The sequence below is a fragment of the Lithobates pipiens genome, unplaced genomic scaffold (genome assembly GCF_037356315.1).
Source record: "Lithobates pipiens isolate NorthernLeopardFrog02 unplaced genomic scaffold, aLitPip1_a1.2 Scaffold_18, whole genome shotgun sequence".
NCBI classification, from domain to species: Eukaryota; Metazoa; Chordata; class Amphibia; order Anura; family Ranidae; genus Lithobates; species Lithobates pipiens.
The window spans coordinates 241,384,545-241,398,735 of NW_027507758.1; the positions used below are offsets into that span (position 1 = coordinate 241,384,545).

The 14,191-nt window shown below is 45.3% G+C and overlaps 1 protein-coding gene across 2 annotated transcripts in view; it reads left to right on the forward strand.

Annotated features, from left to right (window-relative positions):
- LRP11 (LDL receptor related protein 11) overlaps positions 1-14,191 on the forward strand; it is an 87,042-nt gene that overhangs the window by 53,063 nt on the left and 19,788 nt on the right. The window contains exon 6 of one of the 2 annotated variants that reach the window (XM_077486733.1): positions 12,124-12,180. The exons of the other annotated variant lie outside the window; for it this stretch is intronic. Within the exon in view, the coding sequence (XP_077342859.1) occupies positions 12,124-12,180 (57 nt within the window). The remainder of the gene's footprint in view (positions 1-12,123; positions 12,181-14,191) is intronic. 2 annotated transcript variants of the gene reach the window in all.

The following is a 14,191-nucleotide window of genomic DNA, read 5'->3' on the forward strand; positions in this document are numbered from 1 at the left end:
AAAAAAAGGGGTTTTAATACAGAAATGATGGCTTACTGAAAAATATGTCCATATACAGTATAATATGCACTCAATACTTGGTCTGGGCTCCTTTTGCATAAATTACTGCATCAATGCGGCGTGGCATGAAGGCGATCAGACTGTGGCACTGCTGAGGTGTTATGGAAGCCCAGGTTGCTTTGATATCGGCCTTCAGATCATCTGCATTGTTGGGTCTGTTATCTCTCATCTTCTTTTTGACAATACACCACAGATTCTGTATGGGGTTTAGGTAGGGCGCGTTTGCTGGCCAATCAAGCACAGTGATATCATGATCATTAAAACAGCTATTGGTACATTTGGCAGTCTGGGCATGTGCAAAGTCTTGCTGGAAAATGCATCTCCATAAAGCTAGTCAGCTAAGGGAAGCATGAAGTGCTCTAGAATTTCCCGGTAGAGGGTTTTGCTGACTTTGGACTTGATAAAATACAGTGGACCAAAACCAGCAGATGACATGGCTCCCCAAATCATCACTGACTGTGGAAACTTCTCACTGGACCTCATGCAACTTGAATTCTGTGCCTCTTCACTCTTCCTCCAGACTCTGGAACCTTGATTTCCAAATGAAATGCAAAATTTACTTTTATTGGAAAAGCGGACTTTGAACTACTGAGCAATAGGGATGAGCTTCGTGTTCGAGTCGAACGTACGTTCGACTCGAACTTTGGTCGTTCGGGCGTTCGCCGAATTCCGAACGTTTGGGCCGTTCGCGGCAAAATTCGTGTGGCCCACAATGCACTGCGATGGCGCAGTGCATTGCTGGCTCATGATTGGCCAAGCATGCACTGTGGCCCCGCATGCTTGGCCAATCGCAGCGCCAGCAGCGAGGAGAGCCATGATTGGCCACGGGTGTCCTGCCTGTGGCCAATCATAGCTCAGGCTGTGTAGTGCACGCCCCACACTATATAAGGCCGCCTTTGAGGCGGCCTCGTGTAGTGTGTTGGCATCTGAAGCAGTGGGTGTTCTGTGTACCTTCAACACACTTACACACCAATCGTTTTTGGCTGATTTCCTATCTTGCTCTTGTGTAGTGGTTACTGTCTGTGCCCTGACCGCAGTATACAACACTATATTCACCTCACCTATATAGCTAGTGATCTAGCTTTAATAATAGAGCTTGCAGTCAGTAGTGTTAGGAGATAGTGCGTGCTGTCTGCGTGCTCTGTACCCAGTACATACCACTATATCCACCTACATAGCTGTTCTCTATTTGAGCCCAATTGCCATCTGCAGGAGTTATTGGAAGTTGTGTGTGCTTCTAGCACAGCACAGTATACATCTGTATATACCCCTTTAACTCTGCTGTTTTCTGGTTATTGTCTGCGTGCCCTGACCGCAGTATACACCGTGATATTCACCTCACCTATATAGCTAGTGGTCCATCTTTAATAATAGCGCTTGCAGTCAGTAGTGTCAGGAGATAGTGTGCGCTGTCTGCGTGCTCTGTACCCAGTACATACCGCTATAATCCACCTACATAGCTGTTCTCTATTTGGGCCCAATTGTCATCTGCAGGAGTTATTGGAAGTTGTGTGTGCTTCCAGCACAGCACAGTATACATCTGTATATAGCCCTTTAACTCTGCTGTTTTCTGGTTATTGTCTGCGTGCCCTGACCGCAGTATACACCACTATATTCACCTCACCTATATAGCTAGTGATCAATCTTTAATAATAGAGCTTGCAGTCAGTAGTGTTAGGAGATAGTGCGTGCTGTCTGCGTGCTCTGTACCCAGTACATACCGCTATAATCCACCTACATAGCTGTTCTCTATTTGGGCCCAATTATCATCTGCAGGAGTTATTGGAAGTTGTGTGTGCTTCCAGCACAGCACAGTATACATCTGTATATACCCCTTTATCTCTGCTGTTCTATAAAAAAGGCATCTGCAGGAGTTAGTGGGTGTTGTGTGCCTCCAGCACAATATAAACTACCCAACTACTGTTTTACCCAACTCCCTTCAGACCATTACCATGTCTGGAAGGCCAGCAAGGAGAGGCAGACAGGCGCGAGCCGATAAAAGAGGGCAAGCAGGCTCAGTGTCTAGAGACAACAGTGCTGGTCGTGGACGCGGTGCATTGTCATCAGCACGTGGCCATGGGACATGCTTGTCCTTCTTTTCTGCAGCTGGACATGTTGAACCGTAACATGCCAACGACTTGGTAGAGTGGATGACCAAGCCCTCTTCATCCTCCTCATCCTCTCTCACCCAGTCTCAGGGTAGTAGCAAAGCAGCTGCCAACACATCGTCTTCCCTCCTCTCAATGTCGTCATCAGTGACTCCTTCCCTAGACCCACCACGTCCTCCTGAGGAGTCTCCTGAACTCTTTGAGCACAGTGTTGGGTACATGCTCCAGGAGGATGCCCAGTGTTTGGTGGGCTCTGATGATGACACTCAGCTAGAGGAAGGCAGTAGCGTGAGCGCAGAGAGAGGGGATGCTCAAGAAGGACAGCAATCTGGCAGTCATGTTCCACAAGCTGCAGCATACTGCCAGGTTTGCTACAGCGATGAAGAGGGAGGGGATGATGAGGGCACTGACTCCACGTGGGTGCCTGGAAGGAGGGAGGAGGAGGAGGAGGAGGAGGCACAGGCACATGTCCAACGAGGCAGGATGCCCTCTGGGGGTCAGCTTAGGGGCAGCACACCAACTGAATCACACCGCAGAGCTCCGCCTGCGCAGAGCGCTTCCTCTGCGCGTTATTCTAAAAGTTCTTTGGTGTGGGCCTTTTTTGAGACGAGTGCATCAGATCGCACCGCTGCTATTTGCAACATATGTCTCAAGCGTATCTCACGTGGCCAAAACATCAGCCGCTTGGGCACCACATGCTTGACCAGACATATGTTGACCTGCCATGCAGCTCGTTGGCAAGCGTACCTCAAAGACCCACACCAAAGAACAAAGCGGACCTCTCCTTGCTCCTCATCAGCTGGCATCTCCAACCCCACTAGACCTTCAGTCCTCTCTGAAACCTGCTCTGAGAGGAATGAAGGTGTAGAATTAGGTGTGTCACAGCCAAGTGCTTCCGGGAACTCTGCTAGTGGTACATCCACATCCGATTATAGCAGGCAAATGTCCCTGCCCCAGCTGCTGGACCGGCGGAAGAAGTTTACTCCCAGCCATCCACATGCCCAGCGGTTAAATGCTAGCTTGGCTAAATTGCTAGCACTTCAACTGCTGCCTTTTCAGTTGGTAGACTCGGCCCCCTTCCGTGAGTTTGTACAATGTGCGGTTCCTCAGTGGCAGGTCCCCAAACGCCACTTTTTCTCACGGAAGGCGATTCCGGCTCTCTACCGGCATGTGGAAGGCAATGTCCTTGCCTCGCTGGACAGGGCGGTCAGCGGTAAGGTGCATATTACCGCTGACTCATGGTCCAGCAGGCATGGACAGGGACGTTACCTGTCTTTCACGGCCCATTGGGTCACTCTTCTGGCTGCTGGGAAGGATGCAGGACAAGGTGCAGTAGTGTTGGAGGTTGTTCCGCCACCACGCCTCCAAAATGCTACTATTGGTTGTGACACACCTCTCTCCTCCACCCCCTCCTCTTCTTCTTCCTCCATGGCCTCTTCCAGTGCTCTGTCCTCAGAACCAGCGGTGCTCCGTAGGCGTTCCAGGGGCTACGCAAGTACGCAGGCAAAACGATGCCATGCCGTGCTTGCGCTGGTTTGTTTGGGGGACAGGAGCCACACTGGGGCGGATGTTTTGTCAGCTCTGCAGGGGCAGGCCGAGAGGTGGTTGATGCCACGCCAGCTTAAGCCAGGAATGGTGGTTTGCGACAATGGCACCAACCTCCTCTCCGCCCTCCGACAGGGACAACTGACCCATGTGCCCTGTGTAGCTCACGTCCTTAACCTGGTGGTGCAGCGGTTCTTGGGCAGGTACCCCGGCTTACATGATGTCCTGAAGCAGGCCAGGAAAGTCTGTGTGCATTTCCGCCGATCATTTAATGCCTGTGCTCGGCTGGCTGAGCTCCAAAAGGAGTTGAACCTGCCCAAGAACCGCCTTATATGTGACATGCCCACCAGATGGAGCTCAACATTGGCCATGCTACAGCGGCTGCACACGCAGCAGAGGGCCATCAATGAGTACCTGTGCGACTACGGCACCAGGACAGGGTCAGGGGAGCTTGGTTTTTTCTCACCACGCCAGTGGGGCATGATCAGTGATGCATGCACTGTCCTTTCACCGTTTGAGGAGGCCACAAGGATGGTGAGCAGTGACAGTGCATGCATCAGTGACACTGTACCTCTTGTCCACCTCTTGGAGCATACGCTGCGTGGAATAATGGACAGGGCACTTGAGGCAGAACAGAGGCAGGAAGAGGAGGACTTCCTTGCCTCTCAAGGCCCCCTTTATCCAGACAGTGTTCCTGCTGTGCCACCCATCACACAGGAAGAGGGTGAGGAGGAGGAAGAGGAGGAGGAGGATGATTGTGTCAGCATGGAGGTGGAGGCTGGCACTCAGCATCAGCAGCAGCAGTCTTATAGGGATGATTTACAGTCCCAAGAAACACGTGGACTTGTACGTGGCTGGGAGGAGGTAGCTGCGGATCATGTTGTCCTTAGTGACCCAGAGGACTCCGGACCGAATGCCTCAGCTAACCTACGCTGCATGGCCTCCCTGATCCTGCAAAGCCTGCGGAAGGATCCTCGTATTCTTCGGATCAAGGAGAGGGACCATTACTAGCTGGCCACTCTCCTTGATCCACGGTACAAGGGTAAGGTTGCCGACCTTATCTTGCCATCGCAGAGGGAGCAGAGGATGAGACATCTCCGGGAGGCCTTGCAGAAAGCTCTGTGCAACGCGTTCCCAGAGACTGGGAGGTCACAAACTCCTGGTCCTGGACAACGTGTTGCTGAGGCATCAGTCAGAAGGAGCGGTGGAGAAGGTGGCCGTCTGACTGATGCTTTCAGACAATTTTTTAGTCCGCAGCCCCAAGGTATGATTGGTTCCAGCACCCATCGCCAGCGTCTAATTTACATGGTGCAGGAATACCTAGGGGCAAGGTCAGACTTGGACACCTTTCCCACTGAAAATCCTCTGGCTTACTGGGTCTTGAGGATGGATCACTGGCCAGAGCTTGCACAGTATGCAATTGAGCTACTGGCCTGTCCTGCATCCAGCGTTCTTTCGGAACGCACCTTCAGTGCTGCTGGTGGCTTTGTTACCGATCACAGGGTGCGCCTGTCCACCGAATCAGTTGATCGACTGACCTTCATCAAGATGAATCAGTCTTGGATCACCCACAGCTACCAAGCACCTGAAGCTGATGTAACCGAATATTTTTTTTTGAAATACCACATCCCTTCAAGACTGCCTATGCTGATGCTGAGTGACTGTCCTGTTATGTTGATTGTCTATCCTCTTCCTCCTCCGCTGATATGTTGGAAGAACATTTTTGGTTCTGGGTGATGCCAGCAGCCCAATTTTTCTGCCCCTGTTTAACAGGGGCGTTTAATTACAATTTTTGATGCAATGCTTTGCAGCAGGGCTAATTCCTGCAATAAAACTAGAGTATATGGCAGAGGTTGCAGTGTGATGGCACCAGCACCAGTGCCTAAGGCCCAATTTTTCTGCCCCTGTTTAACAGGGGCGTTTAAGTACAATTTTTGATGCAATGCTTTTCAGCAGGGCTAATTCCTGCAATAAAACTAGAGTATATGGCAGAGGTTGCAGTGTGATGGCACCAGTGCCTAAGGCCCAATTTTTCTGCCCCTGTTTAACAGGGACATGTAATTACAATTCTTGATATAATATTTCACAGGAGGGCCCCTTCCTGTGCCCACCGAGAGTAACGGTGAGGACTTATAGTGTTGTGGCACCAGCACCACAACCACCAAAGGTCAATTTTTCTACCACTGTTCAACAATGGCATGTAATTACAATTCTTGATATAATTGTTCACAGCAGGGCGCTCCAGCGCCCACCAAGAGTCACTTTGAGGGCTTACAATGTTGTGGCAAAACCAACACCTTGTTCCGCCATTTCTGCAGAGCATATAGGGCAGGCCCCTACTTACTAACATCCAACTTACAAACATCAGACAGCAGCAAGTGAGATGAAAAAAGATGGACGACAAAACAAATTATACAGGGGTGATAACCCTTCCCTATGTTTAACACAACAAACCTACACAGTCCCTGTCTTGTTTGCACCGCCTGTATACTGCTGTTCTGAGTATATAGGGCCTGGGGGGGCCACACGCATTTCCTTTTTTTAATATGGGTACGGGGTTCCCCTTAATATGCTTACAAGACCCAAATAGGCTGGTAATGGGCAGGGAGGGCTACCCATGCCATTTTTCTGAATGATTTTCAACCATATTGCAGGAACCAGATATAACATTAAAACCGCAAGCAGTTTTAAATGGTGTTATTTCCGTTTAATGTCATTTTGTGCAGGGACTGTTCTAAACATGGGAAACACGTGGCACTTCACAGGCATACTACAGACACCCCCCAGGCACCATATTTAAAGGAATATTTCACTTTTTTTTTCACTTTAATCGTCATTAAAATCAGTGCTCCCGCCAAAACTGCCGTTTTTAAAACCTTTTTTTGCATTGACCCATGTCCCCTGAGGCAGGAGTCGGGTCCCCAAACCCTTTTTAGGATAGTATCTTGCATATTAGCCGTTAAAATTAGCACTTTCCATTTCGAACGTTCGAGTCCCATAGACTTCAATGGGGTTCTAACGTTCGTTTCGAACGCGGGGTCCGTTCGAAAGTTCTGGTGCGAACCGAACCGGGGGGTGTTCGGCTCATCCCTACTGAGCAACATTCCAGTCCTTTTTCTCCTTAGCCCAGGTAAGATGCTTCTGCCGTTGTCGCTGGTTCAGGAGTGGCTTGACACAAGGAATGTGACAGGTTTGTAGCCTATGTCCTGGTTACCTCTGTGTGTGGTGGCTCTTGAAGCACTTATAATAGCCGTAGTCCACGACCTTGTGAATCTCACCCAAATTCTTGAAAGACCTTTGCTTCACAATTCTCTCAAGGCAGCAGTTATCCCTGTTGCTTGTTCACCCTTTTCTACCACACCCTTTCCTTCCACTCAACTTTCCATTAATATGCTTGGATACAACACTCTGTAAACAGTCAGCTTCTTTAGCAATGAACTTTTGTGACTTACCCTTGTCGAGGGTGTCAATGACTGTCTTCTGGACAACTGTCAAGTTAGCTGTCTTCCCCATGATTGTGTAACCTATTGAACCAGACTGGGAGACCATTTAAAGGCTCAAGAGACCTTTACAGGTGTTTTGAGTTAATAAACCGATTAGAGTGCGACACCATGAGTCTACAATATTTAACTTTTTCACAATATTCTAATTTTCTGAGATACTGAATTCTGGGTTTTCACTACATTTTCATATAATATGAGATACCTTTTGAATTGAATTACTGAAATAAATGAACTTTTCGATGAACTTCAAATTTTTTGAGCTGCATCTATTACTTATTTATTATTCAGCAAACGTTACATTCATCAAACATTCAATGATAGTTAATTCCCTGTAACTTAAAACACACACCAGGAAGACTCACCTGTTTTGAATATTTTCAAATGGCACACGTATTGCTTTATAAATATGCCCCTAAAGGAGAGCCTACACCATACAATCCGATTCTTATTTCACGTTGCTTTGCGATTTATATAACTGAATATTTTTTCAATGGCTTGTCTATAATGTTTATGTATATATAATATTTATATAATAAATACAATTTTGTTCCTGGATATATTTAGATATATGTAACATATTGCAGCTTGCCAGGCCTTAGGTGTGGTGGCTGCATTTGTTTTTGTTTTTTTAGGTTACATGCATTTTTTGCAAGTACAGAAAAATGTCTGTGGTGACAATACTGTTTCTCCATTGATGCAATACAGTGAATGTGTTTTGTCACTTTAGGATAGGAAGTGTATTACTGGCAGGATTAGTATCAACATAAAGGGAAACAAGCTTCAAAAAAGAATAACACAGCCACCACATCCAAGGACCTGTAAGCTGCAAGGTCCCAGTACCATGTAATCGCTGCCACACGTAAACCTAGTACTGTACTAATACATCTCTATGGCACATACAGTTGCAAAAAAAAAGTATGTGAACCCTTTTGGAATGATATGGATTTCTGTACAAATTGTTCATAAAATGTGATCTGATCTTCATCTAAGTCACAACAATAGACAGTCACAGTCTGCTTAAACTAATAACACACAAAGAATTAAATGTTACCATGTTTTTATCGAAAACACCATGTAAACATCCACAGTGGAGGTGGAAAAAGTATGTGAACCCCTAGACTAATGAGATCTCCAAGAGCTAATTGGAGTGAGGTGTCAGCCAACTGGAGTCCAGTCAATGAGATGAGATTGGAGGTGTTGGTTACAGCTTCCTTGCCCTATAAAAAACACACACCAGTTCTGGGTTTGCTTTTCACAAGAAGCATTGCCTGATGTGAATGTTGCCTCGCACAAAAGAGCTTTCAGAAGACCTACGATTAAGAATTGTTGACTTGCATAAAGCTGTAAAGGGTTATAAAAGTATCTCCAAAAGCCTTGCTGTCCATCAGTCCACAGTAAGACAAATTGTCTATAAATGGAAAAAGTTCAACACTGCTGCTACTCTCCCTAGGAGTGGGCGTCCTGTAAAGCTGACTGCAAGAGCACAGTGCAGACTGCTCAATGAAGTGAAGAAGAATCGTAGAGTGTCAGCTAAAGACTTACAAAAGTCTATGGCATATGCCAACATCCCTATTAGCGAATCTACGATATGTAAATCACTAAACAAGAATGGATTTCATGGGAGCATACCACAGAGGAAGCCACTGTTGTAAAAAACAAAACAAAAAACATTGCTGCACGTTTACAGTTTGCACAAGAGCACCTGGACGTTCCACAGCAGTACTGGCAAAATATTTTGTGGACAGATGAAACCAAAGTTGAGTTGTTTGGAAGAAACACACAACATTATGTGTGGAGAAAAAGAGGCACAGCACACCAACATCAAAACCTCATCCCAACTGTGAAGTATGGTGGTGGGGGCATCATGGTTTGGGGCTGCTTTTCTGCATCAGGGCCTGGACAAATTGCTATCATCAAAGTAAAAATTAATTCCCAAGTTTATCAAGACATTTTGCAGGATAACTTAAGGCCATTTGTCCACCAGCTGAAGCTGAACAAAAGATGGGTGCAACAGGACAACAACCCACAGCATAGAAGTAAATCAACAGAATGGCTTAAACAGAAGAAAATACGCCTTCTGGAGTGGCCCAGTCAGAGTCCTGACCTCAACCCAATTCATACCAGACATCCCAAGAATATTGCTGAACTGAAACAGTTCTGTAAAGAGGAATGGTCAAGAATTACGCCTGATCTGCAACTACAGGAAACATTTGGTTGAAGTTATTGCTGTCAAAAGAGGTTCAACCAGTTATTAAATCCAAGGGTTCACATACTTTTTCCACCTTAACTGTGAATGTTTACATGGTGTGTTCAATAAAAACATGGTAAAATGTAATTATTTGTGTGTTATTAGTTTAAGCAGACTGTGACTGTCTATTGTGACTAAAATGAAGATCAGATCACATTTTATGAACAATTTGTGCAGAAATCCATATCATTCCAATAGGTTCACATACTTTTTTTTGCAACTGTATGTGGAAGTTGCATTAATGCTCTCTTTAAAGTACTAGTATTTAGACTGCTTTCACACTGAAAGTGCTGGCCGTTAGCGGCAATTCCAATGGGCAGGGTGTTTTGGGAGCGCTAAATATAGTGCTCCCAACCCCCTCCCCCCCCCCAAAGATGCTTCTTGCAGGACTTTTTGGAACATCCCACAAGTGCACTGCCCCAGTGTAAAAAGACACACTGGAATGAATGAGAGGCGGTTTTCAGGCTCTTAGCAGAGGCTATTTCCAGTGCCTGAAAACCGCGCTTGCTTGTCCCCTCCCTTTCTTGACCCACCGAGTGGCAGGCTCGGATTTTGTATGTATAGAGTTTGGGGGGGGGGGGATTTAAAAAAAATTGGCGTGGGGCAGGGTCCCCCTCCAAATCCATACTAGACCCGAAGGGCCTGGGATAGACTTGTTGGAATGGCGTTTTTTTTTTTTGCTGCCGTTTTTTGCTGGCAATTTTTATTTTATTTTTTTACATTCGGCTTTTAGCGGGGAAGCCAGCTGACGACTCATCGGTTATTAAGGACATGGTGGCTGGCTTCTCAGCCCCCTCCTTAGCAACCAGCTGTATACAGTGTTTTAAATGGAAAAATAAACAGAAACAGCAAAACACATTAAAAATCGCACCACAAACACAACACTTGCATTTCTGGTGCAATTCCATTGAAATTTATTACCCGCAAATTACGGGGAAAAAGTCCCCGACCCTTACTAAAAATGCACCGGCCGAAAAACGCATAAATGTGAACTTGTACCATAAGAAACCATGTTAAATGGACTGTAGTGCATTTCTGCAAAACGTACTAAAATGCATAGTTGTGATCCTAGGGTTTGTTCACTTTGTTTAGCTGACTGAACGTGGAGGGCTTTTTTAGAACAATGTTGTACACTAAAGCCAGCCATACATTATTTGATTTTTGCTCGATTCACCCATCAGTCAGTGTAGACAGGGGAATACCTCCCGCGGAGCTACTGTGTTCTCCCACCGGGGGGGGGCAAGTAGAGCCATCCTGGGCCAGGAGAACCCACAGTGATTATTGCCAGCAGTTATAGGCTGTTGGCAGTAATGGCATGAAAAACCTGACAGGCTGATTGTACCCAAGTTGATCGATCAACTTGGGTACACAATCAGCCTGCCCATACATGGTTCAAATCTTGGCTGGTCCCTGCTGAACTGGCCAAGATTCGAACCATCTATGACCGGCTCAACTCATTGAAGCCTTGCAGAAATAAGCTTTCAACAGCCTAATTTGGCAAAATAATAAAAGTTAATTAGGACTAGTTGTCATTAGTTATCGTATTTAATTGCTTCTTGCGCTATGTTATTAAAGTCTATCAATAAAGTGGTGATTGATGAAATGCATAATTGGTTTGTTAAACCAGCTAATGGTTGAGCAAAAGCAGTTGTATGGATTTGTCCTTTAAAATACATTTTAGAATACATTTTTTCAGCAACGCATGATGACATTTTAGGTTGGTGGCAGCCAGAATATGGTGCTGCAAACTATGGCCCCATGCACATGGATGTTTATCAGCTGAAAACCCCTCCAGTGTAAAATCCCTGCCACATTTCCAGCGCCCAGGGAGCCATAGTTGCCCCATACAGCCACCTATTCAAGTTAAATCCTGTTTCTGCATCAGGGTTTACCCACACATGTGCATAAAGTGCATTTCCCTACACTATTCTCAAGGTTGGGTAAATATGCTGTACACACATGCACAGGTAAAAACGTATCAGCTAAAAAAAAAAAAGTCCACGTGCATGAGGCCTATTAGACAACAAATATTTCACCAAAGCTGTAGGATGTGCTACAGCAAAAGTGACCGTTACAAAGAAAAAAAAAAAATAACGATACAGTTAAAATTGCCAGCAAATGAAACTTCACTGCTGGCTTCTTTAGTTCAAAGAAAAAAAGTACATAATAGACCCCCTAGGGATCTGTTTGGCATTTTGAGGGACATTTGAGGTCTGTGCATCCTTTTTTTATTGTAAAGAAAGAAGGCAGGAGTGAGATGTCATTTTCTAGCAACTTATCCTTTTTCGGCTTTGTAAATGTCAGTGCCAGGGCAGTGCCTACCACCCCCATGCCACTTTTTTTTATACCCCTTGCCTATTAGCCCAGAAAATAAAAACGATAATTTTTAAACAGATTTAACAGACACCCATTGATATCAATTGGGGTTGGGTTCAGCATCGAAGCTTGGTGAGCCCTGCTCAAACTGAATCCAGGGCAGTTCAACTCATCAGCATTATCACTTCTGATTCACAAACCTTTAGACTGTAGATCAGCACCTAGCCACACTAGATCTGCCCACTGCATGCCCAAATTTCATAAAGTGGTCAAACTCTGTAATATACATTACACTAAACATACTGTATATATCCTATGATATTTGTTTCATGTTTTAATACAGGAACCTTGGTACGCCCTACAACAGCAGATCCTAAAGGACATCTTAAAGCAGTTCCAGGTGACTTTTTATTCTTATTAGGGCTTTAAACTCAACTCCAGCCACAACATTTTTAGTTTAAATAGAGGGATAGGGTTAGACCCTTTGCCAGGTTTTTGTTCTTCTCTTTCTATTGGAAAGATTCCTTCTAATTTCCCTCAGTCAGATTTCCTATCACTTCCAATTTTTGTATAACCCTGGCAAATTGGGAAAGGTAGATGAACAAAAACACTCTTTTCAGCAAAGTAAGGATTAGAAATTCAGTCAGTTTTTTTCCTTCCAATCTATCATTATCTCCTGTCCTGGTGTCATAGGGACAAGAAGTGAAGGCAGAGCTCCTTAATAGGGTCACAGACAGCAACAAAAACAGAAGGTCTACCTCCCTTACTCCAGTCAGAACAAATTTTTTTTAGCTTGAAGTTCATATTGGAACAATATAAACATCATGAGTGTGCCTATGTACATACAGTTAGGTCCATATATATTTGGACACAGGCACAATTATCATACCTTTGCCTCTGTATGCCACCAGAATAAAATTAAAATCGAACAATACAAATGAATTTAAAGTGCAGACTTTCAGCTTAAAGCTTCATGCACACGAGACGCAGATGCAAACTCTGCTGGACACAGGTTTTTAAAAGCTGAAACAGGTGTTTAGAAACGCGATTTTTACCGCGATTTTGCAGCGTTTTACCGCGTTTGCGTCTAGAAGCATTTAGTTAAGCTAACATCATAGATCCTCCCCAAGCTCAAAAAACAGTATTATTAACAATTTCAGCAATTTTGTGAGACTAGAGTGAGTAGCAGCAGCTGTGAGAGCAGCAGTGTACTTGTATTTAGTGTATCACTTGCCACGGCACCTGCCACAAGTTGTGGATTGTCCACTTGCCACGTCACCTGCCACAAGTTGTGGATTGTCCGCTTGCCACATCACTTGCCACGTCACCTGCCACAAATTGTGGATTGTCACCTGCCACAAGTTGTGGATTGTCCACCTGCCACAAGTTGTGGATTGTCCACCTGCCACAAGTTGTGGATTGTCCACTTGCCACAAGTCGTGGATTGTCCACTTGCCACGTCACCTGCCACAAGTTGTGGATTGTCCACTTGCCACATCACCTGCCAGGTCACTTGCCACGTCACCTGCCACAAGTTGTGGATTGTCCACTTGCCATGTCACCTGCTACAAGTTGTGGATTCAGAAAAATATTAAGCCGCGCTAAGTGCACTAAAACAAAATAGAGTGACAATGTAAATACAATACTGTTCTGCCCCCAACTAGTGGGGGAGCAAATAATATAAATGTTGTTCCCTGCCACACCCATGAGTGGGCAGACCACAACTTAGTGTACAAAAAATATATGAATCAGGTGGTCACATCTGAAAAACTCCCTGTGAAGAGTCTCTATAAACGCACAGATTGATGAACAAATAAATAAATGAAATGAAAAAAAGTCCAGCTGTAATGGATTAAATACAAATGGGATCCTCCATAAACGAAAAGTGTTCAATCCGCCACCAAATATCTGAAGTTACTTCTTACCAGAAATTCATGACCCCCCGCTACAGAGGATCACAGTGAGTATACAAGTATACAGTTGTCCCCCACTTCAAAGGAATCCTTCCTGTTCGCCTTACACCACCCTTTCCATGTACGAATAGTTAGATGCGTTTTTCATGGGATACCTACCTCTCACATATTTGGAAGGCTCAAAACGTGCACCATGGAAAAGAAAATAGGGCTCCAATAGTGTAAAAACCCTTTATTAAAAAAACTTAAGAATAAAAATAACACTTACAATGTAATTGAAGTTTCAAATCCTTAAGTCCGTCGCGCCGGCCAGACGCACACGGACAAACTCGTCCTGCCTGGACACTGAACACGAGGTGACGTGTTTGCTTCTGGAAAAATGAGGATTCCTTTGAAGTGGGGGACAACCGTATACTTGTATACTCACTGTGATCCTCTGTAGCGGGGGGGTCATGAAGTTCTGGTAAGAGGTAACTTCAGATATTTGGTGGTGGATTG